This window comes from Hydra vulgaris, chromosome 11, assembly GCF_038396675.1.
Source record: "Hydra vulgaris chromosome 11, alternate assembly HydraT2T_AEP".
NCBI classification, from domain to species: Eukaryota; Metazoa; Cnidaria; class Hydrozoa; order Anthoathecata; family Hydridae; genus Hydra; species Hydra vulgaris.
Window position 1 is genome coordinate 4,727,172 of NC_088930.1, and position 16,107 is coordinate 4,743,278.

General features: G+C 27.8%; 3 protein-coding genes and 1 long non-coding RNA gene across 4 annotated transcripts; 2 read left to right on the plus strand and 2 right to left on the minus strand.

The window, feature by feature from the left end:
- Positions 1-815: 815 nt before the first annotated feature.
- Positions 816-4,062, minus strand: LOC136087348 (uncharacterized). The gene is made up of 2 exons (XR_010641743.1): positions 3,883-4,062; positions 816-1,053 (listed from the first exon to the last, which is right to left on the minus strand). It is a non-coding gene; the product is annotated as an uncharacterized LOC136087348 (long non-coding RNA).
- LOC136087428 (uncharacterized) lies at positions 1,320-2,509 on the plus strand. The gene is made up of 6 exons (XM_065810194.1): positions 1,320-1,381; positions 1,503-1,591; positions 1,676-1,781; positions 2,037-2,142; positions 2,243-2,331; positions 2,411-2,509. Exons 1-6 carry the CDS (start codon positions 1,337-1,339, stop codon positions 2,507-2,509), a joined length of 534 nt encoding a protein of 177 aa, XP_065666266.1. The 5' UTR covers positions 1,320-1,336.
- A 984-nt stretch (positions 4,063-5,046) lies between the features above and the next one.
- Positions 5,047-8,301, plus strand: LOC136087349 (uncharacterized). Its single transcript, XM_065809850.1, has 3 exons — positions 5,047-5,599; positions 5,767-7,654; positions 7,856-8,301. Exons 1-2 carry the CDS (start codon positions 5,347-5,349, stop codon positions 7,563-7,565), a joined length of 2,052 nt encoding a protein of 683 aa, XP_065665922.1. The 5' UTR covers positions 5,047-5,346; the 3' UTR covers positions 7,566-7,654; positions 7,856-8,301.
- A 6,576-nt stretch (positions 8,302-14,877) lies between these two features.
- On the minus strand, positions 14,878-15,763 carry LOC100205443 (uncharacterized). Its single transcript, XM_065809673.1, has 3 exons — positions 15,477-15,763; positions 15,236-15,304; positions 14,878-15,004 (listed from the first exon to the last, which is right to left on the minus strand). Exons 1-3 carry the CDS (start codon positions 15,684-15,686, stop codon positions 14,954-14,956), a joined length of 330 nt encoding a protein of 109 aa, XP_065665745.1. The 5' UTR covers positions 15,687-15,763; the 3' UTR covers positions 14,878-14,953.
- Between the last annotated feature and the right edge of the window lie 344 nt (positions 15,764-16,107).

Below are 16,107 nucleotides of genomic sequence, written 5' to 3' on the forward strand. Positions count from 1 at the left end.
CCAATTTTTTAGAGGCAAATAAGGCAGAGGAGACAATAAAAAGCTTTCTAGTTGAAGATAGTGAAGGTATGTAATAAAAAACTACCTTTTTATTTATAAGTGTTAACGTTTTATTTAATGTATGGTTTGTTTTGTAGAGGAGGCAGATTCAATAAAAAGCTTCGTAGTTAAAGACAGGTATGTTTTAAATAATTACAGTTTCATTTATATTTGTTACCCTATCATTTTATATTTATGTTCAATTTTATAGACGAGACAAATAAGGCAGAGGAGACAATAAAAAGCTCTGTAGTTGAAGATAGTGAAGGTATGTATTAAAAAATTTTCTTCAAATACCTTCATGTTGGCTTTTTATTTTAATTTATGTGCAATTTTCTAGAGATGTTTTATACAAAAAAAAGCTGCATAGTTGAAGATAGTGAAAGGTATATATTATTCAGTGGCGCACTAGTAAACTGAAGATTTCTATGTAAACTTACCTAAATAAAATCAATTTTAAACATTATCCCTACCCGGTGAAAAAATAGAAGGTTTAAAAATTTATAACATTATGTTATCTTCTGTAAATGTAATACTGTCGTTATTTTATTTGATGAATCTATGCTTGAATAATTAATTATTATTACATTTTATTAATAGGTCAATAATACAATATCTCCGTATTGTTAACCCTGTAAAAGCCATTATGGGTATATATTCAGATTTAGGTGGCTGCAAGATATATGATTATTCATTACAAGACACTTTAAACGAATGTCTCAGTGACGAAGTTGTTTATATTTATCTAAAACTACTAATAAACAGTAAAAAAAAAGTATGATTAATGAATATACTTCAAAATTGAATTTTTGTACAAAACAAACAGTATTAATAATTTGTCTTTATTTAAATTAAAAAAATTCCATTCATTCCATTTATTCATTCATTCCATTTATTAATGCTGTGAAGAATCGAATTGAAGTATTGTCACCAGCTGGGTTGCTCTCACTGGATGAGTTGCCAATTAATACTGATTTAATATAAAGACGGCATGAGGTATTCACAAACTTTTAGCTAAAAAATAATGCAAATAATTAATGATAGTTATTAATTAAATTATATATATATATATATATATATATATATATATATATATATATATATATATATATATATATATATATATATATATATATATATATATATATATATATATATATGTATATATATATATATATATATATATATATATATATATATATATATATATATATATATATATATATATATATATATATTTATATATATAATTTAATTAATACAAATTTATTTACAGAAAGAGCTCTTTAAATTAGAAATGTTAATATGCTGCATAGTGGCAAAATTCCATTGGACGCTGGCTGTATGTAAAATAGTTTTTTGAAATAGTTAACTTCTTTGAGTTCAAGAAACCTAATTTTCAGTGAGCTTTTAAAAACGGAACTAAAGTTAAAACTTAACATTGAAACTTACTTCTGTTTTAGATAATTAAACCAGATGATAAAACCATTCATTATATAAACCCTATGGGAGAGCCGATTAATTCCATAAAAAAAGAAGAATCCAAATGGAAGTATGATGACTTTTTAATCTAGTGATTGGTATCTCAAAATTTTGTTTTTACATCTTTTATAATTTTTCTACTATTATACTTCAGTCGTTACTTACAACAGAGATATGGTATTATTGAAAAGTTTAGAATATTAACATCGCCACATGCTAAACAAGCTGACAGTATATCATGTGGAGTATTTTGCCTTAAGGTAACATTATTTAACTAAACGAAAAAATGATATATTTTATATAATATTGTTTTTATTCTTATATTATTATTATCATTATGTGTAATTGGCATTTGCAACATCATCAGTTGAGTTTCAAAATGTGTGTGAATTTTCTCACTTGTGATATATATATATATATATATATATATATATATATATATATATATATATATATATATATATATATATATATATATATATATATATATATATTTATATGCAAAACTATTTTAGTTTGCTGAAAATTATATAAATGGAGAAGAATTGGTGACCACCTTTCCAATTGAAGAAGTGAATGCATATAGGAAGAAAGTGGTGCAACTACTATTAGATGAAGGAGGTTAGTAAGGTTGTTTATAGTGTTAAAAATATTTATATTACTTTTATATAAAATTACATTTAAAAAGAAACAAAAAAAAATAATAAAGCTAAATCATTAGGTCAAAAATGTTGGCAGGATAGTTTGTGTCGTATTTGCAGAAGTGAAACTGGTCCAAAAACTAGAAAGAATCAAAAAAAAGATAAATGGGTATTAAGAAATATTTCAATTACTTTTAAACATTATTTTCAAATATAAAAATGATTTAACCTTAAATATTTATTTTTAGATAAAATGTGACTTTTGCATCCCAAATCGATGGTACCATATAGGATGCATTGTTTTTAAAAATAAAACTTCATTTTGTTGTGAACAAATTTATTACTAAAAAGTGAAATTAATAATAAATAATATAACATTTATTACATAATAAATCTTGTAAAAAATTAACAAATAGAATGGTTGATATTTATAACTTTAATAAATACATTTTATAACATAATAAATAAATTTATACAATTTATTTAGGTTTTCCGCAAAACACTGCTAGAAGTTTAAAAAGAAAAGAAGAAATCTCTCTCTCTCTCTCTCTCTCTCTCTCTCTCTCTCTCTATATATATATATATATATATATATATATATATATATATATATATATATATATATATATATATATATATATATATATATATATATATATATATAAATATATAAAAATATAAAAATATATAAATTACCAAACAAAAATTTGTAGCACATGAAAATTTAGAAATATATTATTAAACGTATAAACAAACTTTGGTTTAAGTTTAATTTCACAAATTACCAAAAGTCAAAATAAGTAAAATATAGTAATTGACTTTAGACATTGAAGTAAATAAAAAACAAATTTGCATTCAATAAAATTGTATTACAAATTACATAAGAGTTCAAAAAGTTAGATATCAGTTAAAAAAAAGAATTTGCTTATAAAATAGTGTGCGAAAGAGATCCCCCTATGTAACATTTACAATAATGCAAAGTATTAGTATTTGGTATCTAAAATATCACATTACCCATGTGTAATCTGTATATATATCACAATAAGAAGCTGAAATTCCTACGTAAAATATCACATCCCCCTTATTCAGGCTTCTAAAATATTCATCCCCCTATGTAGCATTTAAAATACTGCAAAGTATTAGTATTTGGTATCTAAAATATCACATCCCCCATGTGTAATCTGTATATATATCACAATAAGAAGCTGAAATTCCTACGTAAAATATCACATCCCCCTTATTCAGGCTTCTAAAACATTACATCCCCCTATGTAACATTTAAAATAATGAAAAGTATTAGTATTTGGTATCTAAAATATCACATCCCCCATGTGTAATCTGTATATATATCACAATAAGAAGCTGAAATTCCTACGTAAAATATCACATCCCCCTTATTCAGGCTTCTAAAATATTTCATCTCCCTATGTAATATTTTAAATACTGCAAAGTATTAGTATTTGGTATCTAAAATATCACATCCCCTATGTGTAATCTGTATATATATCACAATAAGAAGCTGAAATTCCTACGTTAAATATTACATCTCCCTTATTCAGGCTTCTAAAATATTTCATCTCCCTATGTAATATTTTAAATACTGCAAAGTATTAGTATTTGGTATCTAAAATATCACATCCCCCATGTGTAATCTATATAATTATTGTCACGCAATATATTAAGATCAAAATTTCATAAGTATGAATTTAAAATATATTACCATTTAATGCTAACTTCATATACAGTATATTATTTACAAACCGCTTTATGAATCTTGATCGTTGCGTTTTTAATTTTATTGTTTTTGTACATAAATATTTCGGACGTACTAGATACACTTCTAAGTGCAATAACTTGAAAACGCATTCTCGATTTCGGTTTTTCTATGGGGGATGTGATATTTTAGGGGGATGTGATATTTTAGGCGGATGTGATATTTTATTACAGGTTGCACCCTACATCACAGAATTCGCTGAAATTTGGCAAAAAGGTTTAAAAATATAAGTTAGGAAAGAATGTAAATTTTTTTCAAAAAATTCTCATCCCTTTAAGAGTTACAGCAACTTGAAGTTAGTTAGTTTTTAACTGAAAAATGAGGGGGGAAAAGTGTTGGAAATAGGTTAGTTTACTATTATCCTTTTAAGAAGCTTATGGTAATGTTGCGAATCTAAAATTTGGTACCAAAGGAGTTTAAAATCAGCTGAATCTGAAAATCATAGTCTCATATCTGTCAAAACAATAGAATATAGTTTATTGTTAGATCCACAAAACGCACTTACTAACAACAATAAAAAAGGACATTTACAAGTATAGCTCTAGAAAAAATCTGACTGATGGAAAAAACTTTTGGTTTTGATTTTCTTAAATATTTGACATATATCTACTTTGCGAACCAAATTTTTATTGGCCTTTCGTTTTGTCGAGAAGTTATTAATGTTTGGTTTTTCAATTTTTCTAAAAAAATTTTGTAAAAAAAAAAAAGTTCGCAAATGTATTTTGATATTGAACTAAATACAATTATTTTTATTTTTAAATTAAATTGGTCTAATTAATCATAATCTATAAATTAATTATATAATTATGTTTTTTTAAATCAACTGACTATAATTATTAGAGTTAGTTGATTAAAAAAAACAGTATACATGATTAAATTATTTACAAAGTTATTACAAAACATAGTTCAACATTTTGTAAATTTATAAATTTGTTAGTTGTTATTTTCATTACATAATAGTTATTTCATTTTTGTTACATAATAGTTATGTCATTAAGTTAAACAGAATTATATAACCTTTTATTCTTAATTGTTTTATTGTAATCAAATAGTAATTATCTCATCAATAAAAAAAAAAGTAATAAAATGACATACAAATTTCTAATAAATATAACCATGTTAAGTTATATAGCTAAATAAAATTATATTTGGTTATATTTTAATTTCACACAAAATTTTTGTAAATAGTTGGTAGAGAATTGGCAATAATTAGTAGGTACTTAGGCATTTAAAATATGTCTGTTAGAACAAATAGCTATTTCTTCAAGCAATATGTTCCTTATAAATACAACTTAAATTTTTATAGTGGACATATTGTTTGTGTTTAAGTGTGATTTACTTGGTAGGACATAGTATTTAAGATTTCTTGTTTTTAAGTGTTTAGACTGAGATTACTCATTTAAGTTTTATATGGATAACAAAATAAATTGCTGCTTTGTAAATAATTATGGAGCTTGTTATAAACAGTCATATACCCAAGTAAAAAATCTGATTGAAGATATTGACAGCAATGTTAAAAAACTACTTGTAAAACGAACAAATATGAAAAAAGAACAAATCACTAGCATGTGCACACATCATTATGATATGTTAGTTGTAAGATATGAGGGTAATCAGAAAAGATGTTGTAATCCATTTCTGACTCACCAAAAGGTGTGTAGAGGTAAAAATTTATATATTTATATTTCATTAATAATATCATTCTTAATAAATTGTTTATAAGTTTTTTTAATAATTATCATAATTAAAAATATAACTAATTTTATAGTAATATAATTACATAGTATAAATAACGTTATTTAAGTAATGTAATTACTCTTTTTTTTTCAGCATCACTACGTGTGATTACAATGCATACTGTGTTAGAAGCAGAAACTATAGGTTTAAATCTTACACCTGGAAAGAAATTGTGTCCAACCTGTCGAAGTAAAGTTATGAAACGTTTATCAAAAAGTATGAGTGAAAATAAAAATGATGAAGATTTTGATATTGTTAGTGAAACGTCCATTCAAAATAAAAAAGAAGATGTGGATACACACTTTACATTTGCTGGAGTATCTCCTATTAAGGTCAAAGGATTGCATAAGTCAGGTAAAATCAGAGAAGGTAAACGAAAATTGACAGCATTAACAACCTCCATTAAAAAAAAGGTAGCCACTTCCCTTAATATATCAGAAGAAAGTTTTGAAGAGCAGTCAAATTTTGTTAACGAGTATATTGAAAAAGCAAACTTGTTTGATAACATGATGGTATCACTAACTAACAAAATTGCAGAGTCTACAGCAATATCTAAAAAAATACAACTGACGACACTTGCTCCAACAGACTGGTCAATAAAAAAGGTTTCTGAAACATTACATGTAACAAACTATGTAGCTCGAACTGCACATAAGTTGGCATTAGAAAAAGGTATTTTAACTATGCCTAATCCAAAATTAGGAAAAGTTCTTCCTGATGTAACAGTTCAACTGGTCAAGACTTTTTATGAAGATGATGAACATAGCCGTATAATGCCTGGTAAGAAGGATTATGTAAGCATAAAGAAAAATGTTCACATGCAAAAACGTTTGCTATTATGCAATTTAAAGGAATTGTTTGTTGCCTTTAAAACCAAGAACCCAGAAATAAAAATAGGATTTTCAAGGTTTTGCACATTGCGACCTAAATGGTGTATTACTGTTGGTACCTCAGGAACACATTCTGTATGCGTCTGTGCTATTCATCAGAATTTGAAACTGCTTTTACATCCTCTTGGTTTAACATACAAAGAATTATTACCTTATATTGTGTGTGATATAACTAATAAAGACTGTATGATGCGGAAATGTGAAAAACGCCCTGCAACTAAGAATGTATTGGTTGAAAAACTTTATGATTTACTTGGAGAATTTGAAGATGATGAGGAGGTAGAATTTGATCAGTGGACAACAACAGATAGGTCAAACTTGACACATAATAAAGAGCCAGTGTTTGAATACATCGAATTAGTATGTAGAAAAATGGAAAAACTCGCACCACATTCTTATTTAGCAAAAAGTCAAGCATCATACCTGAGATCAAGAAAAGAAAATATGAATGAGGTAACAGCATTATTTTTGGGTGATTTTTCGGAAAACTATAAATTTGTAGTTCAAGATGAAGTGCAAAGCTTTCATTGGACAAATTTACAATGTACACTTCATCCTGTGATTATTTATTTCAAAAAAGAAGGTATTCTCAAGCACAAATCTTATTGTATTATTTCGGATGATATGATCCATGATGTGAACATGGTATATAAAATTATTGATGTTGTTAGCAATGATATAAAAACAAATCTGCCTCAAATAAAAAATATTGAATACTTTTCTGATGGGTGTGCAGGTCAATATAAGAATTGCAAAAATATTTTAAATCTTTGTTTCCATCTTGAAGATTTTGGATTATCTGCTAAATGGAACTTTTTTGCAACTAGCCACGGTAAACAACCTTGTGATGGGATAGGTGATACAGTCAAACGTTTAGCAACACTAGCAAGCTTGCAAAGAGATATGGGTAATTATATTCTATCTCCACAAGCAATGTATAAATATTGCCATGAAAACATTGAAGGTGTACATTTCATATATCAGAAGATTTATTTTTGGTGAGAAACACTCTTAAAGAACGATTGGATACTGCAACAACAATACCTGGAACACGTAGTTACCATCAATTTGTACCACTTGGCCATCAAAAGGTAAAAAATATATGTTTAATATACCTTTTACTATCTTTTAAAAAACATGCATAACTTTTGTTGATCAAATAGATTTTTGATTTGAGCAGATCATTGTCAAAAATATTTATATTTTATTTTGGGCTCGCAATTTCCTTTCAATGCATTTAATAAAACATCTTTAACAAAAATGAATAAATGCATATGTTATTATTTTGCTAGGTAGGCACAAAGCTATGCAGTGTTGATGAAGAATTTGCTTTAATTCATGACTTTGGAAACGTCCAGATAACAACTGTAAACCTAGTACCAGGTGATTTTGCCTGTGTTTCCTATGAACAAAAGTGGTGGATAGGAGTCATTGAAGATATTAATCTGAAAGAAAAAGACGTGCTTGTAAAATTTATGTGTCCGAATGGTCCTGCACGGTTGTTTGAATGGCCACCAATAGATAGCCAATGCTGGATTCCAGATGTCCACATCATTTGCAAAGTTGAGGTACCAATAACAAAAACAGGGCTTTGCTACTATTTAGCCAAAGACGACTTTAAAAAAATTGTTTTCCTAAGGAAATAGAGATTATTATGTCTTATCCATACTTAGACCTTAAGCTTATGTGTACAACTTGTAAATAATGTGAATGTAAAGCATGTATAAAATCACTAAAATTGATTTCTTTTTTATATTTTTTTACAATTTTAAATAACATGAAAATAAATAAATAAAAAAAAGTAACTAAACTGTTAATTTCTGATTTGATTGATTGGTAAAAGGTTGGGATTGAGTGTCTGGTTTAATAAATATCACAAAGTTTTGTGTCCACATCAATCATCAATAATTCCTTAAGTAAATGTAAGGCCAAAATAAAATTGGTTCGAAAAGTAGATGTTCATCTTATCTTAAAGAAAATCAAAATTAAATTTGTTTTCTATCAGTCAGACTTTTTTTATAGCTATAATTGTCAATGCCCTTTTGTATCGGCATTATTGAGTGTATTTTATGGATGGTAAAATAAAGTACATTGTTTTCTTTTGACAGATAAAAACCTATATTTTTTGGATTAAACAGGTTTTAAACTCTTTTGGTACAAAATTTCAGAACTGTAGCATTACTACAAGCACCTTATAAGGGTAAAAGTAAATGGAATAACTTTCGTCACTTTTCCCCCCTCATTTTACAGTCAAAATCAAGAAAACTTCAAGTTGCATTAAGTTATAAACGAATAGGAATTTTATGAAAAAATTTTACAGTCTTTGCTAATATATATCTCTAAACATTTGTGCCAAGTTTCAAAAAATTTGGTGATGTAGGGTGCAGATTTGTGTTTTTTTGTGTTTTTTGAAAAATTTTTACTCATTAATATATTGTAATAATAACAACGATATATTTCAAACTTGTGAACATTTTTTGTGAATAGCGAGAACCGTATGATAAACAATGCCTTTTACAACACACTTTTAAGTGTTTAAAGTATTACCTAAAGGTAATTTTTTTTTAAAAACTATTAAAAAATTTGTTTTTAAGTAATACGACCTAACAAGAATAACGTTTGGAAAGAGAATGGACTTTTATCTCATAGGTTTAAAAGAAGTCCTAAAAAGACTGAATAAATATGTGCTTTTCACCGGTAAAACTTTGTTGTTTATCCAAAAACATGCTTTTATCCTCATCACCAATAGAAAAAAGAAAAAAATCTTCCTCTTTAAGGGCATCATTAAAACGTGTTTTCTTTTCAAAGCGATACAATAAAGTATTTTCAGTAGCTGAAATGCTATGTTTTACTCATTTAAAACACGAAAATGCTTATAGACTGAAACACAAACACAACACAAACACAACACAAACAAATATATGCGTCATCGGCTACTCCTGAGAAAGAATTCGAACCCGATGAAATTAATGCTTTCCAAGAGAATTTGGACTCTTAGAAGTTATGAGAGTGTAATCAAAGCACTTATGCAAATCTGATAAAATATAGATTAAAAAGGAAGTTCGAATATTTGGAAAGTAATACAAAAGATATATTAAAACCAAACTATGTTTGTTTAGAAAACTTTATGAAGGAAAGTTTGCGGTAACTTTAGTTCCTGGACAGAGTACAATACTTGCCAACTTTCTTATCAGTAAAAATGTTGATGAAATAAATAGTGTCAAATGAAATTATTCGCGCTCAAAGAGTATATAAACAAAGTGATTCCATGGGAAAATTAGTTATTCACATATTATTAAATCATGCTGAGTATACCAAAAAGTTTATAATGCATGCATTTGCGTGTTCCAAACATCGTATTGAATTAGCAAGATAATGACATGCATCTTAGAGTTGGCAATTCCACAGAAAAAAGTTTTTGTTTGTTCTAGACTTGATCAAACAAAGTGTGAACATTTCTTAGATTTATATTTACAAGCGGTTTTTTGCATGAGGTTGCTTATGGAGTAACAAAAATGAAATATTGACGACAAAGTTTAGCCACGCTATCATGTTTTATAAAGATACTAGTTCCATTTATGACTTGTAAACTATTATTAAGAATATATTGAACTATATATTCCATCTGATGAGAGATTCTCAACAGAAAAAGCCAATGACTAAAGTTTTTAAGCAATTAAACGATGAAACTGCATTCTGGCTTAAAATTTTGGTCAAAAAATTATTTCGGTTTGATGCAAAGAGGTCCAAAGAGAGTATTTTGGCAAGAAATTAATATGTTTACACGTGGATATATTATTCATAAAAAGCGTGTTTACTTTACTTGAATGTATCAGAGTATCAGTAATGTTGTTTTATTAGCCACTGCAGATTTAGACCAATTAAATCGATCAATCACATAACAAGAAGATGTATGCTAAATCTGATAGTTCCGGGTGCTAACAAAGAAATCTTTCAGCTAAAGTAATGTCCGATGTACGCAAAGAGAGAGATATAAAACATTTTCTGCGGATGTAAACAAAATTAAACAAACCACAAATTTTAGATTTTATTGTTTTAAAAGTCTTACAATTAAGTGTAAATCAGAATTAATTGTATGAATAGCGGGTATGAGAAGTATACTTTTCACTAGCCAGTTTATCGAGAGGATATAAACTACCTAACCGAAAAATTATCTGTTTAGTAGACGTTCTTTTTCTGATCATTAGTTGTTGCAATTATTCATTATCCGAAGAAGACTATATTACAGCCATACCACTATTTTTAAAGAAACTGCAGCAGAGTAGAGTATATATGTGTAATGCGATAGAGCATATGTGTGATGTGGTGACTTGTTTGATGTGTCAAAATAACTGTAGTAATGAATGTACAACTTATTCTTCAATTTTTTTTCATTTATGTATTGTTTACTTAGCAGTATCGTTATCTTGCTGTTCGATATTTGTTCAATTTTCAATTCATTTTTTATCATGAGTGCGATAAAATCACATGAGTTTTTTTTATTATTATGTTAAGATCATCTCGTACTGATATTTAAATATGATTATACTTTTACAAATCTTAGCACCTCTTTCGTAATGTGTCATTTTGTAACATAACTATAACGTTTTTTTTCAATTTTGAGCCTTAATATATGGAAAGGCCTAAGGTATCACATAACTTTTTTTCCATTTTTTAAAACAATACTTACGATTCTTACATATTCTGCAAGAAATGCTGTGTGCAACTCTTCGCCGTTAGAAATAATTCCCATTTAAAATTGACAAATCTAAATGTTTTTGTACCTTTAAACTATGATATCTAGCCAACCGCACACTTTCACGCAAACTTCTTCTTACTTTTTTAGAAAGAACTTATTGGTTACTTCAGAAATTAACTAAAAAGATTATGTGCAGCATCTTGCCTTGGGTTCAAAAATGGCAAAAAGTTAATTTTATAAAAATTTTTCAAAAAACGTCTTAAAACCGGATTCTGAGCGAACGAAACATTTTTGGATTTTTTTTCCCTGAAAGGTTTTCTTTATATTCTGAGCAATACATAAAAAAATCAAGCAATATTGCGGGCACTTCCACATAGGGTTGTCACTTCTAACTAGGTTAAATCCGAGAGATCTGCATGGCGAGCGGTGAGCGAGGCTCTACTAGGGGTTTTAAGGGGTGGCTTTTATGTTTTATTTACATTATATGCAATACAACAATGCCTGTGTGCTTGATTGAATAAAGTTACTACAATGATTACAATAGGGTTTCAGTACTGTCATGAAAACATGAAAACTACTTACGTTTAAAAGTATATTTCTGATCAGATCTTGCAGCAGCCAACAATTTGGGTTTCTTCATTAAGAAGTCATAAAACTGTGAACGTTTGTACTTCATAATTTCACACACCTGCAGCTCAGCTCGCAAGATACAAAGTCCAAGACAATTTCGTTCTTTAGACCACAAAGAATACATCACACTGAAAGTTCGTTCACATTAAGAATTTCAAACAGGTATGGAGAACACGAAGAATACTACTTTGAAAAGTTCGCCACCCTCACCACACTTTTTTCTGTGAGTTTTGCCAAAAAACTACTCCATCGATCCACCACATTCGTGTTGGTCTCTACCAGCGCTGTTTGGACATTACGCAGAATATAGTAGTCTTCATAGTATTTATTTTGATCTACATCAATACAAAACTTGACTGTTAGTTGGTAAAATAAGCTCCAGACCACTGGTTCGCTCAAAGTTAAGATACTTGCTTAATTACGCAAAGTTAAGATACTTGCAAAGTTAGGATACTTGCTAAGATACATGCTTTGAAATTCTGAACTTTAGAAGTCATACCTTTATCTAATTTAAGCATTTGTTGTAGAATTCATCAACGTCTCTTTCAAACTTTGTTTTTTCACTTGTGGTATTTTTTTGAGGAATTAAGCACCAGCATGTCCATAAAACTTGTCTTGTTTGCGATCTGTAATTTTCTTTCTTATTACGACCACAATTTCATGTAACTCGGAACTAGTAGTTTGATCCAACTCTAAAGCCAGTACTTTGAAACCACTTTAAAAGAAATGCAAAACATTATGTAAGAAACAGCAATACAGTTTAGGAATGGACTCAATTTTGTCATCTTGAAATGCATCCCATATTACTTTGTCGCATTCTTCTTCTCCCTTTGATGCAAAATATGACCACAACGCAGGCCGTACCAAAAGTATTCTTTCCAGTGTTGGAAGTAAGGATAACCATCTTGTTGGTACGTGACAAAGAAATTTTTGGTACTCCAGTTCAACAAACTCAAAAAATGACTCGAGCTGTGCAGTTCGTTTTGCAGTTGGTGCAAAAAATATAAAATCAATCCGGGAGAGATGGCAAACCTACTTCCACAGTTTCCGGACTTTGCCTGATTCTTAAAAAAATTGCTCTTGAGCAATAATTAAAGACGCAAATTAATATTGGCAATGTCATGACTTTCTTTTTTAATTCTACAATTTAAACCTCTACTGTTTAAAGGCATTTTATTTATTAACAAACATTCAAAAACCCATGCGATAAATGGAGATCAAGTTTTCCTCTAAAAAATAACTTATCGCGCGGAAATTTTAAAAATTGTATGAAACATTACCATAACATTGCATTATGTTTTTATGACGGGTGTTGACGCGGGTGAACGGGTAAATAAAACTTCTTAAAACCTAATTTTGTGGGTTACATCATATTATGGTTTCTTACAAGAATTTCATATACCTAGTTCTTTTTTGTATTTTGTAAATAAATTTCAAATTTTAAATTTTATAAATGTAATTTAATTTTAATTTTATTAATGTACTCTAGATTTGGACTGTCGAAAATTGTAAAAATGCCTATCCGGGTAACCGTCGAACGAACAAGAGGGTACCCGGGTACCCATTGAAAAAATAAAATAAAATTTTAAAAGTTGTTTTTATAAACAGTTAATAAAAAATTTTTTATTAAATAATCCCATTTACTTAGAGTTGTTCTTTTTTATTTATATCTAAACTTTATATTATTTTAAGTGTCCAGATTGCACAAGTTTTCATTACGGTTTAGAGATACTAGCATGTCTACTGTTTCAAATACTAAAAATACTCGTCGTCAATCCACCATGACTAGCAGTGAAAAAAAAAAATGATCTGATGGCACTGATGTTGCAGGTATGCAACATCAGTGTCATCAGAAAGCGCTTTTTAATTGCGCGGTAAAATAACGTAATAATATCTTCCATCTTCCAGGTTTCGAAAGAGTTTTGTCCGAAAGAAAAATTAATAAACAAGTCTGAGAAGTTCTGATTTTACGTAAAGGAAAACATTATACATAGGAATAATGTTAATAGTTGTTGAGAAATAATACGTGGAAAGAAATAATAAATAAATATCTGAATCTGAAACCTAAATAACTTTTCAAACATGTTAAATGTTTTCAGAAACTCTAATGCTGATAGATATATCGTGACTATTGAAATTATGAACAACAAAATCTTCAAGATCTTCGTTTGCATACCAAGTTGACACCGTTAAAATTTTATCTTACAATTGATGGTTTTAAACTTTAAAATAAAATGAAATTAATTTTAGATTTATTAAATGACGACTATCCGTCTTTTAACAATGCTTCCCGAGCAGTAAGCTACGGACGAGTACCCGGGTGCCCGTCGACAGCCATACTCTAGATATAAATAAGATTGAGTTATATTATTTTATTACCGTTTAACCGGTAGCTTTTTATTTTGTTTTTTATACTATAACACTAGAAAAAATTTTGAAAAAAAGTTTCTGAGGATTTTTATGCTAACTAAATTGGTGAGCTGATTTTATTTTTAAAGTCAGTTTTTTCAGCAAATTAGTTTTTTCCTCTACATTTTTTCCACTTGGTTAAAGTAACTTTTTTTTGTGTAGATTTTTTGCTACCAACCATTACTCTCAAGCGCTCCATTCTAATTCTATTACTAATTTGACGCAAAAATTTATTTGTTTTTAATCATCCTTGCATTTTAATGCTGTGGAGATAAAAACGGCACACCCATAACTCGGTAAAAAAAATTCGTTTTACTGCTAAAAAGTCAAATTTGATAGGCTAAATAACAAGTTAGACATCATCACAATTTCAAGGTTCACTTCTTTAAGACAACTGCAAGCAAAATGGCTCAGTAAATAACTATAAATAAGTTTTTTAAAACGTTTAGAATTTGTTTAGAACTCACTTTATTTATTCTCTTAATTTAAACAGCACTTACTGTAACTTTTATAATAGTTAAATTTGTTAAATATTTAGACATATTGATTAAAAATCAAATAAACCAAAAAAAATAATTAAAAAGCAAAAGTAAATTATATTTTATTTGACACAAAGTTTTGGTTTGACTTTCTTTGCAACGTTTGCAACTAGTTATTCTCTAGCCATAGATAATGGACCAGGAGCACCATTAGCCTGAGCTTCCTAAAATAATAAATATGCAAGTTATATAACATTAATTTTGCTAAATTTAATTTTATAATTGAAGTTAAATGTAAATTGACTTTTAAAGCAATCAAGTAAACTTGAATGAAAAGTTAGTTACTATATTTATATCTATTGTATAATTACTAACTATATATATTACTATAAGGTATACCTTATTAGTTCTCTAACCACAATATGTTCTATTATTTTAGAAACAAAAATTCTTACTCGTGATTCCTGAACAAGAGCACAGAGAGGGCAAAATAAATGACATATGAAGTCCACACAACAAGATCCCTAAAAAAATATTTTTATAGTAAAAATTAAAGAAACAAAGTTTCTTGAATTAGTGATTAGAATCGGATGGTCATGGATGATCAAACATGGATGATCAAATATGGACTATGTACTAGATACAATATTGCGTATGTACATTTAAACGCTCATCACACATATAAATAAATATTACCTCTATGTTGTATTTTTCACGAATTTTTGAACGAATCATGGCTCTAGTGATTGGTCCAACACATGTTATACCTAAAAATCCATACAGACAGCAGCTCTCGTTGACGTGTTCAGCATTTTTACCAGCTGTGACACAGGGCAAAAAATATGTTATGCAACAAGTACTGATATCTGAGCAGCAACCACAAATTCCATTTTTAAATTGCGACATTTATAAATGCTAATTTTAAAATACTTAATAAAATGCTTTTTCCTTCAAAAAAGTAAAAAAGTTATCGGTAACCTTTTTTTATATCAGATATAATAATTCTTGCTGGGGGTTGAAGAGTTTTTTTTATCTAATAATATCTTATTATTCTAAATGATTTAACTTGATTAAAAGAGACGATATTTTTTGAGATATAATCTCTTAAAAAATATTTTTATAACATCCCTTAAGGTTTTGATAATATTTCCCAAAAATTAATTTCAATTATTTAAATAAACATCCTTGACTACACAAAAATAATATCAAATAAGCAGCGAATAAAAATTATAACCTTAGGATTGTTATTAATATAAAACCGTTTGTTACTTTATAAAAAAAGTTAAACATTAAAAAAAGATTATAGAATTTATATTTAAAAAGATAA